We start from the raw sequence: 23,316 nt of genomic DNA, 5'->3' as shown, positions 1-23,316 counted from the left end.
GCTGCCCATTCACCTGTCCTTCTACCAGCGACGTGGCCCCCGTGATTCCCGCCACCAGCTCCCGTAGCCAGTCGCCCGTCCTCACCGTGTTCTTGGGTGTTTTGGTCGGAATCTGTATGGAGGTCACTCGCTCCCCGTTATTACTACAGTTTATTTGTGTTGGGACCATGTCGACTGTCCCCCTCGGTGGTCCCCTCTCTGGGGAAGCCTTGGCGTTTAATCCTGGCGCCTGTATAGCGCGGGCGATCTGCGGATAGTCTCTCACGAGGTGCCCTCGGCGGTTGCACAGGTAACACGCCCGCGGGGCGGCCCCGTAGGAGCCCCCCCGCCCGTTCCCTATTCCCCCCCTAGCATGCCGCTGCCCAGACTCTGCCTCTAGTCAGGCCACTCTCCCAGTTAGCCCTCCTACCTCGGCCTGGACCGTCTCTACCATAGTCTGCAGCGCAGTCATGTGTGCCCTACTTGGGTTACCTTGTTGTCCACTTGGGTTATTCTTTCACCTACTTGGGTTACCTTGTTGTCGATCCCCCCGATGTATCCCCGCTACCCAGCCCGGGGTTGTCTCCCGGGGCCCTGGAGGTTCCCTTGCCCGACCCCTTGCTGTGTTGGCGCGCTCCTCTTCATCCTCCCCCTTCTCCTCTGGAAGCAAGCTCGCGATGGCGCGCTCTCGTCCCAGCCCTCGGAGCTGCGCGCGCTCAGTAGCAATTCTTTCACATTTACGCACACGCTCGACCAGGGCGTTAAAGGGGAGACGTGTACAGCTCATATCGGGATGCCACCACGAGGTGCGAGCCAAGTACCGCTGGATCTTCTCGGCGGCAAGCTCCTCAATCACCTCAGTGGTGTACCCCGGGCGTGCGATCTTTGTCAGCTCGCGCACATCCTCGGCGTAGTCACGCAAGTCCTCGCCGGGTTGGCGCCGGCGTGCCTCTAAGGCCGCCTTTGCCTCGTCATTACTCGTGCCGAAACGCAGGTCAAGTTGGTGTATCAATTCTGCTAGCTGGGTTTGTGTGCTCGCGGGTAGAGCTTCTGCGAAGTCAGCCGCCCGTCCATCTAAGTGTATTGTGAGTTGCTCTAACGCCTGCGCGTCTGTCCAACCATTACTACTGCGGTGCATTATGGGTAGGGCCGTTAAACTCGCGGTGCATTATGGGTAGGGCAGTTAAACTCGCGGTGCATTATGGGTAGGGCCGTTAAACTCGCGGTGCATTATGGGTAGGGCCGTTAAACTCGCGGTGCATTATGGGTGGGGCCGTTAAACTCGAGGTGCATTATGGGTAGGACCGTTTAACTCGCGGTGCATTATGGGTAGGGCCGTTAAACTCGCGGTGCATTATGGGTGGGGCCCGTTAAACTCGCGGTGCATTATGGGTAGGGCCGTTAAACTTGCGGTGCATTATGGGTGGGCCCGTTAAACTCGCGGTGCATTATGGGTAGGGCCGTTAAACTGGCAGTGCATTATGGGTGGGGCCGTTAAACTCGCGGTGCATTATGGGTAGGGCCGTTAAACTGAAGGTGCATTATGGGTGGGGCCGTTAAACTCGCGGTGCATTATGGGTAGGGCCGTTGACCTGCGCCGCCTCGCTCCCCACCTGCCCCGCCAGTGTGTGTTAATGTGGGGGGGAAGAGCGCTGTGACGTGAGCCGGGTGACTTCCCCGCTGCAGCAGCAGCACCGTCAGCACAGCGGCGGCCTCGGCGGAGCGGCTCCGCTGTCGTGCCACCACAACTACAGGCATTCATATTCTTGGTTCTTTCGGTAAAGTCACCACGTAGAAGGGTAAACAATAAAAATATAAAACAATACAATTATAATACATTATTAATATGCCGTCCATGAATTTATTTAAATTGCTTGAAAGGAGGCAATTAATTGATGCCGATTTTAATACAGGCATGCATTGTCAGCGAATCTGAGTACGTGTGCAAAATTTGGAATGGATTGGACAACAGGAAGTAGACTAACTTTTGATTATAAGGTTTGACTACGACAGCTTTCAAGTCAAGTAAAACCATATTCTTGGTTCTTTCGAAAGTCACGTAGAAGGGAAACAATCAAATAATGAAAATATAAAAAAGATAATTGTATTGTTTTATCTTTTTTTATTATTGTTTCCCTTCTACGTGACTTTACCGAAAGAACCAAGAATATATACCTTTCCTGGTGTTTTTATTTATTTGGAAGTGTCTTAATTCCGGTTGGTGGGCGACACATTTTATAAACACCGAACTCATGCGTTGTCATAGAGCATCAAGGTTACAACAGTACAGCATATGTGCAGTGTACTGCAAGCAGAAATAAGTTAGTCTACATAAAAAAAAACTCCTTTAAAAAAGTAAAAAACTCGAATGGACAACGTGAAGTGGACAACATCTTGAGTAAAGAGACACGTGGCGCCTGCATCTTGGGCGAGGCGATTCCACAGAATAGGGACCGCGGCGTTTTTCACCTACACAAAAAATATATTATTAATATGCCGTCCATGAATGTATTTAAATTGCTTGAAAGGAGGCAATTAATTCATAATAAAGGTTTTTGGGTTTGATCGATCTAACCCAAAAACCTTTATTATGAATATTGGTCGCGAAAGCCTACGTGTTAAACAAGGCAATTAATTGATGCCGACTTTAATACAGGCATGCATTGTCACCGAATCTTTGAGTACGTGTGCAAAATTTGGAATGGATTGGACAACAGGAAGTAGACTATTCTAGATTTAAAGCTTTCGTGACTGCAAGGATCCATACTCTTTGGTTCTATTCGGTAAAGTCACGTAGGTAAATAGTAAAACAACAATAATCACGACGTTTCGGCCACAACACAAGCGGCCTTCATCAGGTGAAGGGACGAGACTGTCTGGAGGACAGCGCTGGAGTGGAAGAAGCCACGCTTAGATCACGACATTTAAGCTGTGTGAGAAGAAGAAGAAGACCACGGGCTTTGACAAAGGAATTAGCATATAAATTAGCATTGAAATGGCTCATTGAAATAGCTAAGTTAAAGTATACACATCCGCAGAGGTGCCCCTTGACAAAGGAAATTAGCATAGAATTTAGCATTTAAATAGTTTAGTGATTAGCTAGTAACTGGTCACAGAAATAGCTATGTTAAAGTCAGAGTATATACATTCACCGAGGCACCTAGTACTCATCAAACAGGAGAATTTAGCGAAACACAACCACGCTCAGACATCGGACCTGTGTGCGAGCAAAGAGGTGGTGTACGTGCCGGTGGACTTGCAGTTTGGCGAGGGGGGGGGATTTTACCCATTGATGGTGTGAAAATGGGAATTTATAAGAGCTGCAAAAGTTTGGGGTACCACTACTCGAAAAATATACTGTACCAGTATATAGATATATAAGTAGACTAACTTTTCATTATAAGGTTTGACTACGACAGCTTTCAAGTCAAGTAAAACCATATTCTTGGTTCTTTCGGTAAAGTCACGTGGAAGGGAAACAATAAAATAATAAAAATATAAAACAAGAAAATTATCCACGAGGTTTCGACTGCAACACAAACAATCATTATTATTGTTTCCCTTCTACGTGACTTTACCGAAAGAACCAAGAATATGAATCCCTGCAGTCACGAAAGCTTTACATCAAAATTTAAGTAAAACCTTTGAAAAAATAACCATCTGCCTCGGCTTTCGCCAATACCCAAAATTGCGTGAATTTAATTACACCGGGCACACGTTCAGGTTTGAGGGTCTTACCTCAGAGCGTTTTGAATACTGGAATCCGGAGGAAAAAAATTGTAACAATTGAATCCAAGCGCGTGTGTAGAGGAATGTTCACACGCAACGCATGTTTAGTCACGTGACCCCCACCCCCTCCGCAAGCCACGTGACCCCTCAAAATAACCGAAACGGGCAAAGGCCTCAGCGCGCGCATGCGCAGTGCGGCTCCGAGTCGGTCGGCGGAGGGATATAGTTCTGCGCGAAGCGCCTCCGCTCCTATTTATCCTCCATTATCCGACACCGCGGCTAGGTTCGGGTGGGTCCTGAAGGGCCCTAGACCACCAGCATCCCCCCCCCCCCCCCCCGAATTAATGCTAAAGTATTGTGTACCTCGCATATAGACGGCCCCCTACCCAGGAGTCGCCGCCGTCGAGGCCAATAATTCCCCGAAGAAGCTGCGGTGCCCCTCGGAGGGGGGATTAATTCTCTCGCGCGGACGGACTCGGTAGCGCCGAGTGGCGGTGAGTGGGCGCATCTATCACGTAGGCGGCGTGAGCTTCCTTTCGTCTTCTTTAACGTTCATCGTTTGACACGTTTTAGTTTTAACCCCGTCGTTTGAATCGGAGCTTGAGGACGCGAGTCGCAGGCGGATACAAACACCACTTGCGGCCAGGTAATAAATCTAGAGACGCCCAAGCGGTTGCAGTCTTCCCAAGTCGAGCCTGAGGGGTGAGCGGACCAGGCCTCTCCGGCCTCCTCCGCGTTAACTCCTCGCGTTTGATAAATTAACCCAAGTTTAAACGTTTTGCAACAATCGAGTGGCAGCGCGGCTTATTTGCGTCGCTGTCGTCTCACCGCCGTTACTTTGTCACTTAAGAGCCTTTTTGTTTTAGCATTTTTTTGGAACAAGGAATTGGACGGAGGCCTCCAAACAGAGGCTTGTGCGTGCCAGCCACGGGCCGTTACGTGGAGGTGTTCGAAAACGAGCACAGCGGCAGCGCGAACGGGCGCACTCTTAGCGCAATTGTGTTCGGCGACTTTGTACGCGGTAACGTTTCGCGTCGTTGAAGAAAAGGCGATTTGTGTGTGTTTTTTTATATAAATCTAGAGAGTCTCGAGTCCCTTTAAACCGATTGGGGTTCGCGGCGCGGCCGCCATTGCGAGCCGAACGTAAACACGGCAAGTACAGTGCACGCACTGTCCTCTTGCCTATCCACTGCTGGATGCCTCGGGCTTTTGCGCATCGTGTGGGTTATTTTGTTGGCCGTGCCACACTCACGTCGTTCTTTGCGGGTTGTGAAGTACACATTGGTCTCTTGCCTTTGACGAAGGAAAGTGACTTGTTTACACGAGTTTGTAGAGGGGTATGTGACCTTATAAGTACGTGTTAACGTCCATGCTTATTAAAGGATTCTCCTTTAAGATGCCCTTGCAGTGTATGTCCATTTTAGCGTGTGCGTTATTTTGATTAGGTATGCATATCCCTTTATGAGTTTACAGCATGTGTAGTTTTTGTGCCTCGTTAAGTGTTAGAGTTTAGTGTATTTGAGTTGCTTATTTAACAATGGATGTAACTTTTAAAGACTGCGATTTGTTGACCAATGAGGCTGCTAGATTTCAATGCAGCCCATGGACTATATTATATCGTAACGGAACAGTAAATGTGGGCCCATGTCCTTGACACCAGGATCTACTGTGGAGCTGACCTGCCCAATGACCACCGGCTTATCATTACTAAGATGCGTCTGACATTCCACTGCGGTGGTGGGCGTTCACCTAGGACCGCATTCAAACCTGGTGTCGGCTAGCTGATGAAGGGTTGCAAGCAAGATTTCCATCATTTATTAATACGGCGCCAACAGTTGTAGTTGTTAATTTCGACATGTACAAATTTCATTCCCAACTATACGATTAATTTGTTTCCCAGAGGAAATTAGATTCAAATATGTATCCTGAATACAACGGCCTCTTGGCAAGTGAGGGCCACGTGTATCAAGTACAGTATTTATAGTCTACATACATTTCCTTAGGCTGAATGGTAAATTTTTCGTAGCGTGGTTTGAATACTATAATATAGAGTACAGTGTATAATTCGGCGGCTTTAGCCTTGTTAAGCTAAAGCTAACATCGCCATCGGCCGTTGTCAATTCACAGCTGGATTTAGGCCACGCCACCTAGCACCTATATTCGAGTTGTTTTAATAGTTAATTTATTCGGATAATACGCTTTACGCTTGATTTGCGAATGATTTTGTTTAACGCAATGCGCAGTGCTTGTGATGCAATGCCCCCCCAACTCGGCTCTTGCAACACGCCGTGTAAATATTTCAGTTGTGTTACGAACGTAGGGGAATACTAAACCCTCAATTGTTATTCATGCTGTTGTCACTTTTGCACACCAATGTGTGCGAATTTGAACAGAGTAGCTTAAAACATTTATTTAAAAGTTGTGCTCTCAACTTGCATTATCCAGTAACCCCCCCTCCCCCGTTGGGTTTTAAACGCCAGAAAAATTGTCAATGTATTGATTGAACAGCCTTTCGGTCAATGGAAAGGACATAAAATGTATACGTATTTCCAAAAACGTTTCGTCCTACAAAAAGAGGATACAAATGTACATATTTTGTAGAATAAATAATTTTTAGGAGGCAGTTGAGTACAAAACAAGGTGCACGTGTAACGGATCTCCGTACAGGTCCCATTTTGATACTGCCAACAAGGTCCCAGGTCCCATTTTGGACGCATTGTGTTTGATACAACGGGCCTATTGGACGGAACACGTTTTCAGCCCCGCTCTAAGTTACGTACCCAATGTCCTTATCCAGTCTATTCAAATCGCATTGAGGGGCGGAATTGTGATGCAAAGTTGTGCGAGGCAGGTTGGCAAAAAGAGTAACTCTGGGAACGTTGTTTGACAAAGGACCAGTGGCGCCACTTGGGGGTGAGCGGTGTTAGCATATTTACTTATGTATGTAGAACGTCTTGCGTGCACCGTATGTAGCCAATTGTGCTAATTAGAGGTGCGGGAGACGGACGAAAAACTAAAACACAAACATAATTGATTGCTAATTATTACTTTGGGGGGGCCCTTCATCCAGCAGTGTACTGGTCATAGTTGATGATAGTGTTTATATACTCACCATATACCCAAGAGAATAGGGCAGGATAAGTAAAATAACATGACAAAATAGTTTAACCAAACATTGCTGACTAGTTTAACACGTAGGCTTTCGCGACCAATATTATTCATAACAAAGGTTTTTGGGTTAGATCGCGTTTATTTATAAATGTGTCGTAACCCTCCACCACCCGACACGGCCAATCAGCAAAAAAAAGTGTCACGTTGACAAAATACAAATAATTCACTACTTCAGCCCACCGGTGTGTTGAAGAGTTAATCCACATTTACAGTTTGAGTACGACGTTTCGCTGGTAAATACTTCCAGCATCATCGGGCAATTCGCCCGATGATGCTGACTAGATAAGTAATTTAGGGTGATGACTGGTATGTCTCTTTACACGTGCCGTGCATTTGTTTTAATGCTTCTCATCCTCGCCGTGTTTTACAGGAGGGAGCTATGGCGTCGACAAGTGCACCACCGAGCACGATGGTGCCGGAGAGCACCGGACCACCCAATCCCAACTGCAAGATAATGACGTTTCGGCCGACGCTTGAGGAGTTCCACAACTTCCCGCGCTACGTTGCCTACATCGAGTCGCAGGGCGCGCACCGCGCCGGGCTCGCCAAGGTACCCACCCAGGAAGTTGCCCCCCCCCCTCCCCCCAGCCTGAGTTGAGCATGGATTGCTATGTCCTCCATACGTACATTTAACTTTTTTCGCACCCTATGTAGCCACCTGTGCTAATAGGAGGTGCGGGGAAGGACAACAAACGTAAACACACTGAGCAGTTGTAAAGAAATTAGTTTTCAGTTTAGATTTAAAAGTGCATAGCTCCAGTAGCTTCCTAATATTGAAAGGAAGTGTTCCAGATGGCTGCAGAAGCAATCAGGAATCACTATGCTGGTCTTTTAAAAATGCATTATTCTGTTAATTACATAAGCTAAATCAGAGTTTACATTTAGCTAGAGGTTGGATCCATGAATTGAGTTTGGACACAATAAGAACCTCATTACCCTTAAGTCGATGTGCATATTATCTCCTATGCATAAAAATGCAAACTCTCCTTGTGCTCCATTAAATCCATTACCTGACATCACTGACTACCCAACTTCAACTACCAACGCTTGAATATTTTCTTAAGAGTGCTTGTCAGCCAATATGTTCAGATTTACCTTTGATGATGGTGACAGTGCAAATACTGCACATGTCATATGTATTAACTGTCCGCTCTGTCTTATAATAACAATATACACAGGAAAGCCTCTCTAAGTATTAAGACTTTACATTGTTCCCAATTTCATTAATTAGTGGCAAATGGTAGTACTTACTAAATCCATAAAACCCACACATGTTAGGAAATAACACTCAAAGCTGTGTGTTGATTCCTGTATCCATTACTAAAATGCCATCTGGACACCATCCGGCGCAAGCCTTAATCATGTGGTATTCCCAGGCAGTCTTCCATGTTAAGTACTAACCAGACCTGCTTATCTTGCAAGATCTGATGAGATTAGGCACATGTTTATTTTTGTCAAAGGCAAGGTAATGTTACTTTTCAGAGTGGTGATTTCTAACATTTTCTTCCATTTACCTATAAAATTAAGGCATAATACAAGGCAATGAATGAAGATGTTATGTTGTGCTCTATGGCGTGACTGTACAGTTGGACACACTTAATATAGCTCTAATGTCCTGGGATTAAATGAGCATCACTTGGGATAATAAAATGAGCTTGTGTGCTTTTTCCATTCTGCCCAGCCTGTTGTGCCCAGTAGATTTTAGTTAATTGCATGGAAATGCATCCCTTCACATACATAGGATATCTGCCAATTTAATCAAAAAGAGTTTCTTGTATTTCTGGTCACCCTCAATTCCACTAAACATCAAATTTCTGTGATTTTTATCCACAATTTTCGAAATGACATTGAATTTATCTTGGTTTTACTTTGCTAGAAATTGTGTTTTTTACTCGATACTTTAGAAATTATACTGTAGACCAGGAGCCCACAATTCAAATTATGCTGCGTTTTATTGGTAGAATGTCTGAAGTGCAGACTGCCAATATAAAACACAGATGAAGTGGTAACTTATAAAGAACGATATATTTCACTGCACCAACACATATAAACCACCAATATTGGTAAAAACTGATAGCATATCACTGTGGTATAGTGGTTGTGACAATCACTCAAGCACTGGCTTTTAAACTGTACACCACATTGTACCACAGTGCAGACCTCATGCATGTATGCAATATATATTTGGATGTTTCTGTCCGTTAATTTTGTCACGTGCACTTTTTGTCAAGGATTTTAAAAACAGTAATGATAATTCAGATAATTGGGTGTGCTAATGAAATTAAAAGGAATTGTCATCGAGTACCAAAGAATTGTGTTTTAAAGATTTGGTAGTATTATAGTGGTGAATTTTGTCAGTGACAAATAGAGGGTGTGCAGTGTTCAGTTACTTGTTGTGAGTATTGTTTAGTAAAGCTGCTTGCCCGTTTGTTTCATAGCTATATGGATAATAATTGTATTTATCTGATCCCGTTTCACAGGTGATTCCTCCCAAAGAGTGGAAACCTCGAAATAATTATGACAACATTGACGACCTGGTCATCCCAGCACCCATCCAGCAGGTTGTAACGGGCCAGTCTGGCCTGTTCACACAGTACAACATTCAAAAGAAGCCCATGACCGTTGCAGATTACCGCCGTCTCGCCAACAGCGACAAGTGAGAAATCTTCAATGTTGTACATAACTCATTGTTCTTTTTATGATAGCTGTGTGTCTTGGGAATGAGACACGTAATTTGTTTTTTGCTGCTGAAAGTCTGTCATAATTCAATGTTGTGTTCGCAGTGCAGTTGATGAATTGTGCTGCATATAACAATAGTTGGAATTTATTTCCTAGTACTTTTTTTACATGTACAGAAGGTTTTTAATCCGAAAGTGAGATTGAATCAGGGGACATATTACACGAGCAGGCAGAACGTGGTGTGATAAGTCACAATGATTTGTGTGTATATATTAGTCAATCTCAGAATTTAATTTTGGAGGATTGTAAAAAGGCACAGTAGAAAATTTTCACGTTAAAAAGTAACTCTAGTCTGTTCAGAATGTGTGCATCAAAGCAGTAGGATGAAGGTTTTTAATAATAACGTTTTGTATCATGCTAAGATACTCTGGAAAGTAAAGTATGGATGTAGATGTGTGGCATGTAATAATTTAAAATGTCATTGCTTAAAAGTGCTCTCCTTGCTGTTTCAGGCACTGCACACCAAGGCACCAAGACTACGATGACCTGGAGCGGAAGTATTGGAAAAATCTTACCTTCGTGGCACCAATTTATGGTGCTGATATCTGTGGGTCGCTTTATGATGAGGTACCTGTGCCAGTGCATCGCAAAATTTTCCTAAACATGTACATTTTCAAATTAAGAAGTTCATCTTATATCCTCTAGGATGTTGTCTTTCATCAAGGATACGGGTAATTGATCATCAATGTACCCACTAACTTCTGATTCTCTAGAACAAATACAATTGCAACTTTACAGGGTAATGGTTAACAACACCATTAAAGTAAAGTGCAATTCATCCTGGGCTCTTCATCACAACTTTAAAGCTTTGTTAATGAGAAGACGACTAAAAAATTAAAGCCATGCATATTTTTTCGGCATGAGCTGTCTTGCTGTGAGATTTTCATATGGTAACTACAGTGACATCGCTGTGGCGAGCTGTGGCAGTTGTACTTGACTGTAGATTTTAACGTCCTAAAACTAATCTTTCATTTAATTAGCTAATCCACGCATGTCAGAGCCTGAAAATGCAAAACTTCGTCATATATTTACCAGAAGGAGCAATATTTTTTTTGGGTTGCATCTCCCTTAAAAACAGAAATGGTACCATATTGAATGCAATGATTCATCCCTCCAGTAATACAAGTATCATGATACATGGACACCATTATGTTAAATAATCAATTCTATATTATCTAATATTTACCGTCTTATTTATTTAAGTTTGTTCCATATCATTTGTACAGTTCACTTCATTTGCATATCCATCATATTTACAAAACGCATGCTTCATCAGTAAACAACTTGCTAACGCCCAATTTCCTGCATCGTGGGTAAGAATAATTTTATAATTGAATCAATGTTTTGTCATCACAGGATGTGGAGGATTGGAACATTGGTCACCTGAACACAGTCTTGGATGTTGTGGAGCAGGACAGTGGAATCACCATTGATGGGGTCAACACACCCTACCTTTACTTCGGCATGTGGAAGACCACATTTGCCTGGCACACAGAAGACATGGATCTGTACAGCATCAACTACCTGCATTTTGGGGAACCCAAGTCCTGGTACACTAAAACGAATTGCTAATTTTTGGTTGCCTTTCCTACATTTATTCCAGTTGTGTGATCAAAGGCATTTCTTGAGATTGAGAGTATCTATTCAAAACTCAGAGCAGTGTGTCACTTAGAGAATGGCCCATGGAAATATACTGTAGAACTGCTAAAATCCATTCAAGTCTCATCTTTATTTGGATTGTCTATTCACGTACACTCTGCTGCAGAGTGTTTATCTCATCAACAAAACGTCATCTATTGATAAGATATCCGGTTTGTTTGGAGGGTTTATACTGTATCTGAACACTGATCTAGTACTGCTTAGGTCCTGGGTTAGAATCTGCAACCAATCTGTTTTAATTGTAGTCAGTTAATGGCCTGTCCCGGTGACATAATTGCATGTACTACATTTTGTCTTTGTTTCATAATACTCTACATCTTGGGGATTAAAATCCTGTGGCATACAACTCTTATTGCACCTATTTATAATATGATGTGATGCACAGCTTTCTTTGAAAATTAGTGGAAATTGTTTCTCAACATGACGTTGATATCGCAATTGGACCACCTGGAACACAAAGCTTAGTTGTGCATCTATAAAATAAGAGCCATACCTTTTTATTATGCTGTTCTGATGCCGACATCAGCAAGTGTGTAAAGTTACGTGTTGTGGGAAGCTGCTTTGAATTTCTGCAACCCAAGTCTCACTTAACCCCCCCCCCCCCTTGCAGGTACGCCATTCCCCCAGAGCACGGGAAACGACTGGAGCGTCTTGCTAAAGGTAAATGAAAAGTTATCGACATTCCTCCCCTGAAGTGGTGGTATACTCATTGACTTATATTGGTGTAATGTAGACCTGGGATATCCAATTATTTCAGTAGTTTATTACAACATTAGTGGTCTGCTGGATCGGAGGTGATGGAGCAGGACATGGATCTGTCATTGGTAACGTCGTACGCATCGCAGGGTGTGACTTACAGGGGGTTTCCTGCATTCAGGAGAAAGGATATTGGGGCAGCTGCCATTTTTTTAGGGGGCTCGAGTAATTTATCACAAAAAAATTAGTCGCTCAAAATGTTTTCTTGGATCGACTAAATCCTCATCTTTAGTCTTGTGCCCTTCATACTTTTGTGAACTCAATTGCAAGAGTGATGATGAATGACCTAGTAGTTGGTTGAAGATAATATACGTTTTTGTAATTCAGTGGTGTTCTTAGTTACTGTGTATCCCATGGGCAGCACATCTAACCAATGAATATGTATAGTGCACAATCGCCACAAATCCGGGCAGAAATAAGGACTTAAGCCAGCCAGCACTGAATAAGACTTCATTGCATTGGGTTCATCAGACGTTACAGAAACCCATCTAGAAAAAGACGATGGCCAAGGGAAACTTGGTTTAATAGTATAAGACTGGGCGTGCTTTTATGTTTAGTTTGGTGTCCTTCCTTCTCCGCACCTCCAATTAGCATGGTGTGCGAAAGAAATTCTAGGCACTGTACATACAAATCACAACCACCTGATCTATAAGAATGAGCACCTGACAAGGTGGAGGAAAATCACTTGTTGCAGCGGTTTGCTATTCTAATTCAACGGCTACCTTATTGCAGGTGTACAAATATGTGCCGTCTCCTTTCCAATGGGATTATATTAATAATGGTAAACAACTTTAAAACGTATGCTCTTCATCAGAGGGAATGTAATGTGCGCTTTAACATATTTTGTAGCACATTAACAAATTTCAGCATTATCGTTTCGAGTAACCATTAGTTCATATCCATTGATTACTAATCGTCCGCGTCAATTACTGTTTGCCGTGCATGCAGGGTTTTTCCCTGGCAGCTCGCAAGGCTGCGATGCCTTTCTCCGCCACAAGATGACGCTCATTTCCCCTTCCATCCTGCGACAATATGGGATCCCCTTCGACAGGGTGAGCGTTTCCTTCCACTTAACTCATTCAGCCTATTTTTATACAGCGTGCACAGCTGCTTTGTTACAAAGTGGTGGAGTGCTGTCTTAAGGCAGAGTACTTGAAGACTGTATGCATTAGTTAATTTGCTTCACAGCTGTGTGCTAAACTCATTGCTTGTGGTTGAAAATGTTAAAATATGCAGGCTTTGGTTTACTGTAAAAGGTACTCGGTGTGAAATAAACTTTCATAGTAATTTTCTTTGCATAACATCTTGCAGTTAAGATTAGTTGAGTTTTAAATGGTCAGTTTAAGTGATTCCATTATGTTTTCGTAACTTGACCATTCAAATAATGTATGGAGCACAATTATTTCAGTCTTATTTTTCACAAGTGAACTTTTAGACTGAACATATATATTATTTTTATTGTTTGCTTATTTAACTTTTTAATGTAGTCTAGATTTATATATACATGAATTATAAATGTCATCATGCTCTTCTGAGGATATTATACCACATTCATCATTCATTTTTCCCCCCTTTACATTGGCAATTGGAATTGTCACACCACGGTAATTCATCAGCAGTTATGTAATTTGAGCAGTTATTATTAGGACAATCCTCCATGAGGGAGACCATTTTCAAATGCATTGCCTCTTAATTTCATAATATAAGTAATTCGTTTAGCATTGGACAGCCAGTTCTTGTAAATTTAATTGCAGAACATATCCCTGCATATAGGAGTGCTTGCGATTTATTCCTGGAACCAATGTGATATATTTTTGTGTGACAGGTGACCCAGGAGGCGGGCGAGTTCATGATAACATTTCCATACGGGTACCACGCTGGCTTCAACCATGGATTCAACTGTGCCGAGTCCACAAACTTTGCCACATTGCGCTGGATTGACTACGGAAAGCAGTCGACGTTGGTGAGTGTGGCCGTAGGTGTTGGCACTGTTAGCTATTTTTTTTGGGTGGTTTCACATTTCCTTTGCCAAACAATTGTGCAGAGCTCCTGGTGCACAAAATCTGACCAAGCATGCAGATGTGGTAATTGCTGTGAGCAAACGTGAAATGATACGGTCAATATCACGGCAGTTCATGGTGCTGTTCATGTTACGGTGGTTGCCATTGCAGCACTTGTTCCCTGATGCAATCATTTTTTTTCACGGAAGTAACTACTATTGACTATCAGGGAAATATACCTTAGGTTAGTTTAACACACAGGCTTTCACGACCAATATCCAAAATATAGTAAAACCTTGGATTGCGAGTAACTTGATAAACGAGCGGTCTTGCAATACGAGTAGTACGTATACGCTTTGTCTACCGAGCGTCACGTGATCACAACTGAGCCGATGGTTCTTCTCTCTCTTGCTGCGGGATTGTGGGTAATCGTCTCCCATGCTCAGTCTCAGTCGGCGTGCCTCACTCGTATAGTCAACATCCGTGTGAGCATATACTGTTTACTATAGTGTTGTGACCACGTGTGTGTGCGTAAAGCATTTTTTATTTTGTGTCCAAGTGTAGTGACTGTTCTTTAGTAACTACTGCAACAGTGGCCCGACAATGCTATGTCACATTTTCGCGAAATCCTCAAAAGGAGTTAAAAGCAAGTGTCATTGGATAGATTCCTTGTTGAAGTCGCACAAAAAGAAACATATTACAGTGATCCAACAGATAGCAGTGATTCCGTTAGTGACAGCGAAAGTCGTCCTACACAATAACCCTCCTCTCTCTTGTCTCCCTCACACCAGCCACTATTAAATTAAATTAATAAATTTGATTACTTTATATTCAATTTAAATAATACAAATATAAAAAAAGGTATTTTGTATTAATTTTTATATGAATATATTTTTGGGTTGTGGAACGAATCATCGGAGTTTCCATGATTTCTTATGGGGAAATTCGCTTTGATATACGAGTGCTTTGATATACGAGTGCTTTGGATTACAAACACGTTTCCGTAACGAATTATGCTCGCAAACCAAGGTTTTACTGTGCAGGTTTTTTTACAACATTTACGCAATCTAACCCAAAAAATATATTATGGATACCTTTGGCTATACGTGTGCAGCATTGTACGGGGGTTAAAGTGAAAACTATGATTGTAATATACTCCTGTGGATGGGTTTTCACGGTTACGCTGTTTTGCTCCTTGCTGGGGGAGCTTTGGGAAACATTGATGCTAATATTTTACATTTTGATTTGTATTTGAGATGCAGTGAGGGCATTTTCCCACTGTGTGGCAGCAAACACCACGGAATAGACACGTGCACTTTACGATAATAGCAAATGTGCACCATTCTGTCTTGAGGCAATATTGGCATGCATTTGTTTTGCTGCTTGTTGGCTATAATGCCGAATATCATATTTGGGGTTTGTGAGCTCAAATCAATCAGGTTTCTCTTTTTCGCATTGTTTGAAGTCCTGGGCATCTTGTGAATATTGCTATCAGTCCCAAGTTCTTGTTGCTATTTATTTATTCTCTTAAATTATTGCTTGTTGCTCATTACTACTTGGTTGCTGTAAAAAATATTAACTAATGCTACTATTGTACATAAACACATTGAGCTGTTTTATGTGGGTTCTTTTCAAACTTGTGTATATATATATATTTGGTTGATGTGCCACTTTTCCAAGTCAATTTTAATTGGTTGATGCTTTGTTGCATTGTGTATTGCTAGTGTTGTTTGTGGCCGTATGTTGCCCTTTCCATTGAGTGTTTATGTACGCAATGCTGATCTGTGCATTGCCGTTAGTAGTTTAAAGGGATCTTCCCTGGGGAGGTTTCGTCTTGCCTGGTTGCAGACCACTGCTGCAACCTGAACCCTGGTTTGTGCTTTTAGAGACCTCCATTACTTCATTTACTCGCATATCTTTTGCCCTTTATTTCCTCAAAGAGAACAAGTGCCTCCTGCATTATTTATTACATTATAATACTTCCAGTGACCATGTTTGTCCTTTTGAGATGATGCGTAAAAATGTGCAGTCCTGCCAGCACACTTTAACGATTATATTAATTCGTAGCATGTGCAGCACGTGCGCCATTCAACACAAATATGAAAATTGTACCGATTTAAATAAATTAAAATTCACTCAGAATGTATCAACCACCATTGCACAACATGAATACAATAAATAGTCATATCAATCATCAGAATAACAATAACTTGGCAAAGTTGAACGATTTCATATGCTCATAAGCTTCATTACTTGCAAATCCGTTGAATTTTGAACTTGATTTTCAAAGCTCATTAGTTCCTAAGGCTCCTTAAAATGATAGATCGTTGTACTTAAAAGCACAAGCAATGAAATGGAATTGAAAATTTGCTCATTCAAATGTGATACAAACTTTGATTCATGCAACTATGTTAAATGCAAATGAGAATGACCAAAAATGTTTTCACATTTTAATCCAGTGGTTTGATGAGTCATTCGTGATTTGCTTTTGATGATTTTTTTGGAAGGGGGTGGGAAATAAAAAAAACATCACAAATGGTATTATGAACTAAATGAAAATTTGAAATCTCATTTTGGGTAAGTCTTCTTAAATTAATGAAGGCTCCAGCCAGCCTGTCAAGCAAAGTGTTGCACAATCAATAATGCTCAGAGCTTGGAGCAGGTGACATAGTTGTAAAGCACTTAATGTGGATCACTTTGTTTAAGTAAAGTCTCTAAAAATTAGTACTATGGTAATTAAATACCACAAGGTCTGGGAATTTGATTGATGTGGAATATTGCTTGTTTTAGTTGCTCATAAAACTTTAGGTAATTTGCACATCATGCTGTAAACATTTAAGCAATTCAATTTAAAGGAGAGGATGCGACTCCAACAATGTCGTTTTCATATGTTAGAATTAAAACTGCAGTATTGTTACTATATTTTGCGACATATTTTTCATGGCAATGTAATTGCTCGGAGGATGCAATTATTTTTTTACAATTTGCATCCCAGCTAAAGCATTGTTGGTACAAATGCGTGTTTGCTGTAATGAACACTCCTTGGAAAGGCCACTCTTAAGCTCCCAAGTGCAATGCGCAACCACCAAGGGTCCCCGTGGCTTCGTCATCTCATCATGACCTTTTTTGTGCGGTGCCTTCTGTGGGATATCATGTGTAACGCAAACCCAAACCACAAGGTCGCCCACAATTAGACTGGAAGGTGAACGGGAAAGGTAAATGAGGCTGGGAATTATTGGAAAAACAAACCCTAAACATCGATTATCTCAATCCCTACAGAAACAAACACAGCCAAGAGTGACAGCCTGAATTATCCATTGATAATGCAAGGCAAGATGACTCAGTTATTCCTAATGCCCTTAGGGAATTCTTATCTTTTACTGTCAAGTAACAGTGTTATTAACGTTCCCTGCAACTCGAGTATGGCATGATAATGTGAACCCCGGCGTGCCAGGTATCGACAAGAAACCAAAGCAATTGGTCGAAGGCAAAAATCGATGCAGCGAACCTATTCCCACATGGATATCACATTACCTTAACTTTTCTATAACAAAGTTTTCTTTAAAATAATGTTTCCCTAAACCACCGCCACCCTGGTGGATATCACTAATTTCTAGGTTTTGAAAAATCATCATAATCCAGTCTTTCACTCAACTTGAATAATACCTTATAACTATACTTGCTTCATTGAAGCTGTTATTTTGTGTTACTGTGGCCTGCTACTTTACCTTAAGGGTTTGGACATGCTGGCCTATATTCTGCAACGTTGTGCTTTTTGTCCCCGGCATGATGGGTTTTGTATGGAGGGTGGCCCTGTGTTGGGGCGAGGTCGACTGTGCCCACGCATGCAGCATACTTTCTGCCTTGTGCTGACAAGTAATGAAGGATAATATATCTCGGCAATTTCTCCGATGCTGTGCACTTTCACGAACTGTCAGGTTTGCATGGCGATGGGAATATCCACTCTTCAAGCCTCCCAGGAGATGTCTGAGAATGGTATTCGGAGAGTGAAAGGCACGCCATTTGTGTAGTTATTGTTAGCAAATGGTGGGCAAGTGGCAGTACGGGGTTTTATGACCTGGCCACTTTGTACAATAGGACCATTACCATTCTAAAACATCAGTTTAGGTTTTGTAGCTGTCCAGGGTTAGGAGTGTGGATAAGTATTTGTTGACCTTTATTTTTCTTATTTCAATATAATTCCTTGAAAGTTTGACCGATTCTAAATCTAAAAAGTAACTTTTTTCCAGGTTTTTGTCGAGTGTGCAACTGGAATTTATACATGGAGGCACACATACATTTGGTCATTTTTTGAGATTATGCTTGGATGACGTACAAAGCTTATATTGGAATATCAAATCTATGCAATGTCCCAAAGCTTGGTTATCTGCATAGGTTTTGTACAAGTATTATGTCTTGAGTTATAATACGAAACAAAAATTTGATTAACTTCAGTCATTCCACAGCTCGGTTCCAATTAATTTTCTTTCAAGGTTGTGAATGTTTTTTATGACACTGCCATACAGTGGGCTGCCCTTGAAATAAATGAAAAGTCCATAACAAAGCAAAAAAGTTAATTGGTCAGCCCTGGAATGTGATGTGGGTCTGAGGATGGGAAGGGAAATGTTTTGTCATTAGTTTTCTAATACCTTTTACAGGATAGGGAACTCAACTGCCTTGTCTTAAATTTAGATTTAAAGCTTTCGTGACTGCAGTAATTCATATTCTTAGCTCTTTCGGTAAAGTCACGTTGAAACAATATATATTTTATTATTTTATTTGTTCCCTTCAACGTGACTACCGAAAGAGCTAAGAATATGCCTTGTCTTATTTATGTTGCTTTTCTACAGATAGCGCAGTGTTGCATGGCACACTTTGATTTCACGGCACATTGTCTAATGTTTGATTTTGTGAACTATGTATTTGAGGATACGATAACAATTTAACAGAATTTACTTTTAATGGAGGGAGCTTGCTCACAACTGACCCTATTACTCAGTCAGTGGGAAAATAAATGTCCTTTGTGCCCTCCTTCAAGGGCTGGCAGCTCTGCAGGCAAGTTTCTCCATAAAAACAACTGTATTGTGGCCTGCACTACAGTAAGGGGAAAAAAGTATTTGATCCTCTGCTGATTTTGTACGTTTGCCCACTGACAAAGAAAGTACCAGTCTATAATTTTAATGGTAGGTTTATTTGAGCAGTGAGAGACAGAATAGCAACAACAAAATCCAGAAAAACGCATGTCATAATGTTATACATTGATTTGCATTTTAATGAGGGAAATAAGTATTTGACCCCTCTGCATAACATGACCTAGTACTTGGTGGCAAAATCCTTGTTGGCAATCACAGAGGTGAGACGTTTCTTGTAGTTGGCCACCAGGCTTGCACACACCTCAGGAGGGATTTTGTCCCACTCCTCTTTGCAGATCTTCTCCAAGTCATTAAGGTTTCGAGGCTGACGTTTGGCAACTCGACCCTTCAGCTCCCTCCACAGATTTTCTATGCGTTTAAGGTCTGGAGATTGGCTAGGCCACTCCAGGACCTTTATGTGCTTCTTCTTGAGCCACTCCTTTGTTGCCTTGGCCGTGTGTTTTGGGTCATTGTCATGCTGGAATACCCATCCACGCCCCATTTTCAATGCCCTGGCTGAGGGAAGAAGGTTCTCACCCAAGATTTGATGGTAGATGGCCCCGTCCATCGTCCCTTTGATGCGGTGAAGTTGTCCTGTCCCCTTAGCAGAAAAACACCCCCAAAGCATAATGTTTCCACCTCCATGTTTGACGGTGGGGATGGTGTTCTTGGGGTCATAGGCAGCATTCCTCCTCCAAACACGGCGAGTTGAGTTCATGCCAAAGAGCTCCGTTGTGTCTCATCTGACCACAACACTTTCACCCAGTTGTCTTCTGAATCATTCAGATGTTCATTGGCAAACTTCAGATGGGCATATATACGTGCTTTCTTGAGCAGGGGGACCTTGCGGACGCTGCAGGATTTCAGTCCTTCACAGCGTAGTGTGTTACCAATTGTTTTCTTGGTGACTATGGTCCCAGCTGCCTTGAGATCACTGACAAGATCCTCCCGTCCAGTTCTGGGCTGATTCCTCACCGTTCTCATGATCATTGCAACTCCACGAGGTGAGATCTTGCATGGAGCCCCAGTCCAAAGGAGATTGACAGTTCTTTTGTATTTCTTCCATTTGCAAATAATTGCACCAGCTGTTGTCACCTTCTCACCAAGCTGCTTGGCAATGGTCTTGTAGCCCATTCCAGCCTTGTGTAGGTCGACAATCTTGTCCCTGACATCCTTGGAGAGCTCTTTGGTCTTGGCCATGGTGGAGAGTTTGGAATCTGATTGATTGCTTCTGTGGACAGGTGTCTTTTATACAGGTAACAAGCTGAGATTAGGAGCACTCCCTTTAAGAGTGTGCTCCTAATCTCAGCTCGTTACCTGTATAAAAGACACCTGGGAGCCAGCAATTTTTCTGATTGAGAGGAGGTCAAATAGTTATTTTCTTCATTAAAATGCAATCAATTTATAACATTTTTGACATCGTTTTTCTGGATTTTGTTGTTGTTATTCTGTCTCTCACTGTTCAAATAAACCTACCATTAAAATTATAGACTGATCATTTCTTTGTCAGTGGGCAAACGTACAAAATCAGCAGGGGATCAAATACTTTTTTCCCTCACTGTATATGACTGGATTTTTTATTGTTAATTTATACATGTATGCCAGTGTGCAGCATACCATCGTGTACATACCAAATTATTTCATGCTAAATAAAAATTGGAATAAAATAATACGGCTGAAGATTAATGTCTGCATCCAAAGGGACTCGTTTAATAAATAGAGCTTGCTTACATAATTGTAATAGCAAATATTAAATAAATGTCGAGTAGATAATTTATTTTTTCAAGGACATTTATGAAAATACATCTAATACATGTGCATTCATAAATCTACAATTTCTTGCCACCTTTGCTGGCCTTTATAATCCAACTTAATGTTTAATGTGATTTTATTTATTGTGTGCAGCTCCTAATGGACTTCATCACATCATTGTTCTCACATCAGAATAGAGAGGGTTGTGTTCTTGTCCTCTGCTCAATTAGTTAATGTGCTTCACGTGGTCGTCACCACACTCCTGTCTGTGCCTGCAGTGCACCTGCATGAAGGACATGGTCAAGATATCCATGGACATCTTTGTGCGCAAGTTCCAGCCGGAGAGGTACGAAATGTGGAAGCAGGGCAAGGATCAGTACATACTGGACCACTCGCTGCCTACCCCCGAAGCCAGTGAATTCCTCACTGGGAAGGTATTCAAGCTGGAGGAATATCTCGCCACCTTCACGCCAGTCAAGAGGAAGAAGAAGAGGGAAAAGTGAGTTTGCTTGCATTTTACACACGTAGCAAGAAGTGCTACCTGGCAGTAGGAGTGGTTGCATTTTCAATCGTAGCGAATGAAATGGAAAAATAATGTAATCGGATAATGAGATCATGGTAAATTTAAAGAAATATGCATTTCCAACATGAAAAATGTTCAGCATTGAGTCAATATTTTGGGCCATAGAGCCAGTCCCTTTGAATTATTTATCCTTTCAGTACAGAAGTCTGCACTGGTGCCTTCTGTCCAGGTTCTATTCACCAAACCAAATTAAATCTTGAGTAATTTCTGACTAAGTGGGTAACGTATTGGCATATTCTTCAGTATTTGATGAAGGAAACTCGAACACCAATATTTTTCCCAGCCTCAAGCTTCCACAATTACTCAGCCTGCAGGCAGCACAACTTGCATAGTTTAGAGTTGCAGAGAAAATCAATTCGGCATTTTTTTCATTGCTTTGTGCAATTTTTTTGTTTAAAGTATTGTTAATAGTTTCTGTAATTTCCCCCCCCCCCTTATCCCCCCCACCTCCATTATTTCTTATTTTATCCTTCACTGTGTCAACACCTCAGTAGAATGTGATTTATAATTCTCATGAGGATATAAAAAGTACCTAGGTGTAGTGAAGGATGTGTTTGATGGTGTTACATGTTTGTAGTGTTATACAAGTCATTACAATCTAATCAAAACATTATGGTGGAATGGCTTAATTATGTTAACCGCATTGTTGTTTAATCAAAAGTCAATATTTTTTTGTCCCCAGAAAGAAACCTAGGTTAAAATCTGCATGCATAGCTCTAGGCAATGAATACAGAAAGTGTGTGTGGTCCCTGGGTAAGGCACAGATAATTGATGTGCAGTCAAAGTAATGATTTTAGAAATTGATTTGTCAAAACTTGGCCGTGTTTAATTGTATTTCATATCATGTTCAAGTAGTTTCTTACATCGGGGGTGGTGGTGCCTAATTATGTGCATCAAATTGTTTGCAGCACTAATTGTGTTTGATGGGAGCTATTTTCTTTATAGCCTAAACAATATTCAAGCAAATGTATTAAACGCAACCTGTAAGTCAATATATATTGGTTAAACTCTGGAGGCAGGCTTTGTTTACTGTCATGAGAAAAGAAGAGGAGCAAAAACAATCTTCATATGAAAACGTGCTGTTTTTAAATAAGAAGCTGCCCATTATTTGAGCATAAATCTAATGACTCAGAATGGTAATTTCATTTAGTTGCCAAGCACCGTCTTTAAAATCACGTGACTGCTTCACTTCATCCCTCGTGTTTTTTTTGCCGTTCCGTGCAATCGCAGCCCGCTGCGCTTCAAGACCGTGCGTGCGAAGGAAGAGGAGGAGGATGAGGACGAAGATATTGATGACACAGAGGTGAAACTGGAGCCTGTCGATGTGAAATCTGAGGACGAAGACAAGTGGGACCCAACCTGGGGTGAGGGCTGCCGCTCATTCGTGCGCTTAACGCAAGTCGTTCTTGTCTCAGATGCATAGCGCATTTTGAGTGGCAAATTGTGTCATGTCAATTGGAGGTTAACATTTGCGAAAAAGTGTTTTGTCCTGCATGCAAAGCTTGTAACATCGGTTAATAGCTGTTGTCCTTAGTTTGTAAAATGGTTTCAGGGGAAAAATGGTGAAAAGTTGTATTAGCCTACTGGAACATGTTGTCCTTGTAATGTGGACATGTGAAAAAGAGCTTCATAGCTCATCAGATTCTTCCAGTCTAATTAAATATTCTAATAAAGATTCTGTTTGCAGAGCACTGATATGATGTTTAATTGCTCTCATCACGTGTAAATGTATTGGCTACCGACCGGTTCTGGACATGTAAATGTGATTGTAAGTAAATTAGTGTAATCCCTCAGCCGTTGTGTTTAATGGATCACT

The 23,316-nt window shown here is 41.8% G+C and overlaps 1 protein-coding gene across 4 annotated transcripts in view; it reads left to right on the top strand.

Annotated features, from left to right (window-relative positions):
- Positions 1-4,027: 4,027 nt before the first annotated feature.
- LOC116948878 (lysine-specific demethylase 4C-like) overlaps positions 4,028-23,316 on the top strand; it is a 35,860-nt gene continuing 16,571 nt past the window's right edge. For 2 of the 4 annotated variants that reach the window (XM_032966083.2, XM_032966080.2), the window contains exons 1-10: positions 4,209-4,354; positions 7,250-7,429; positions 9,360-9,535; positions 10,071-10,185; positions 10,975-11,168; positions 11,888-11,937; positions 12,982-13,085; positions 13,859-13,996; positions 21,196-21,416; positions 22,731-22,864. In XM_032966083.2, the coding sequence (XP_032821974.1) occupies positions 7,259-7,429; positions 9,360-9,535; positions 10,071-10,185; positions 10,975-11,168; positions 11,888-11,937; positions 12,982-13,085; positions 13,859-13,996; positions 21,196-21,416; positions 22,731-22,864 (1,303 nt within the window). In that variant the 5' untranslated portion in view covers positions 4,209-4,354; positions 7,250-7,258. The other 2 variants (XM_032966081.2, XM_032966082.2) reach the window with 2 other exon arrangements.

This window comes from Petromyzon marinus, chromosome 35, assembly GCF_048934315.1.
Source record: "Petromyzon marinus isolate PM22_M1 ecotype Great Lakes invasive population chromosome 35, UKy_Petmar_22M1.pri1.0, whole genome shotgun sequence".
NCBI classification, from domain to species: Eukaryota; Metazoa; Chordata; class Hyperoartia; order Petromyzontiformes; family Petromyzontidae; genus Petromyzon; species Petromyzon marinus.
This window is presented reverse-complemented; position numbering and strand designations above follow the sequence as displayed.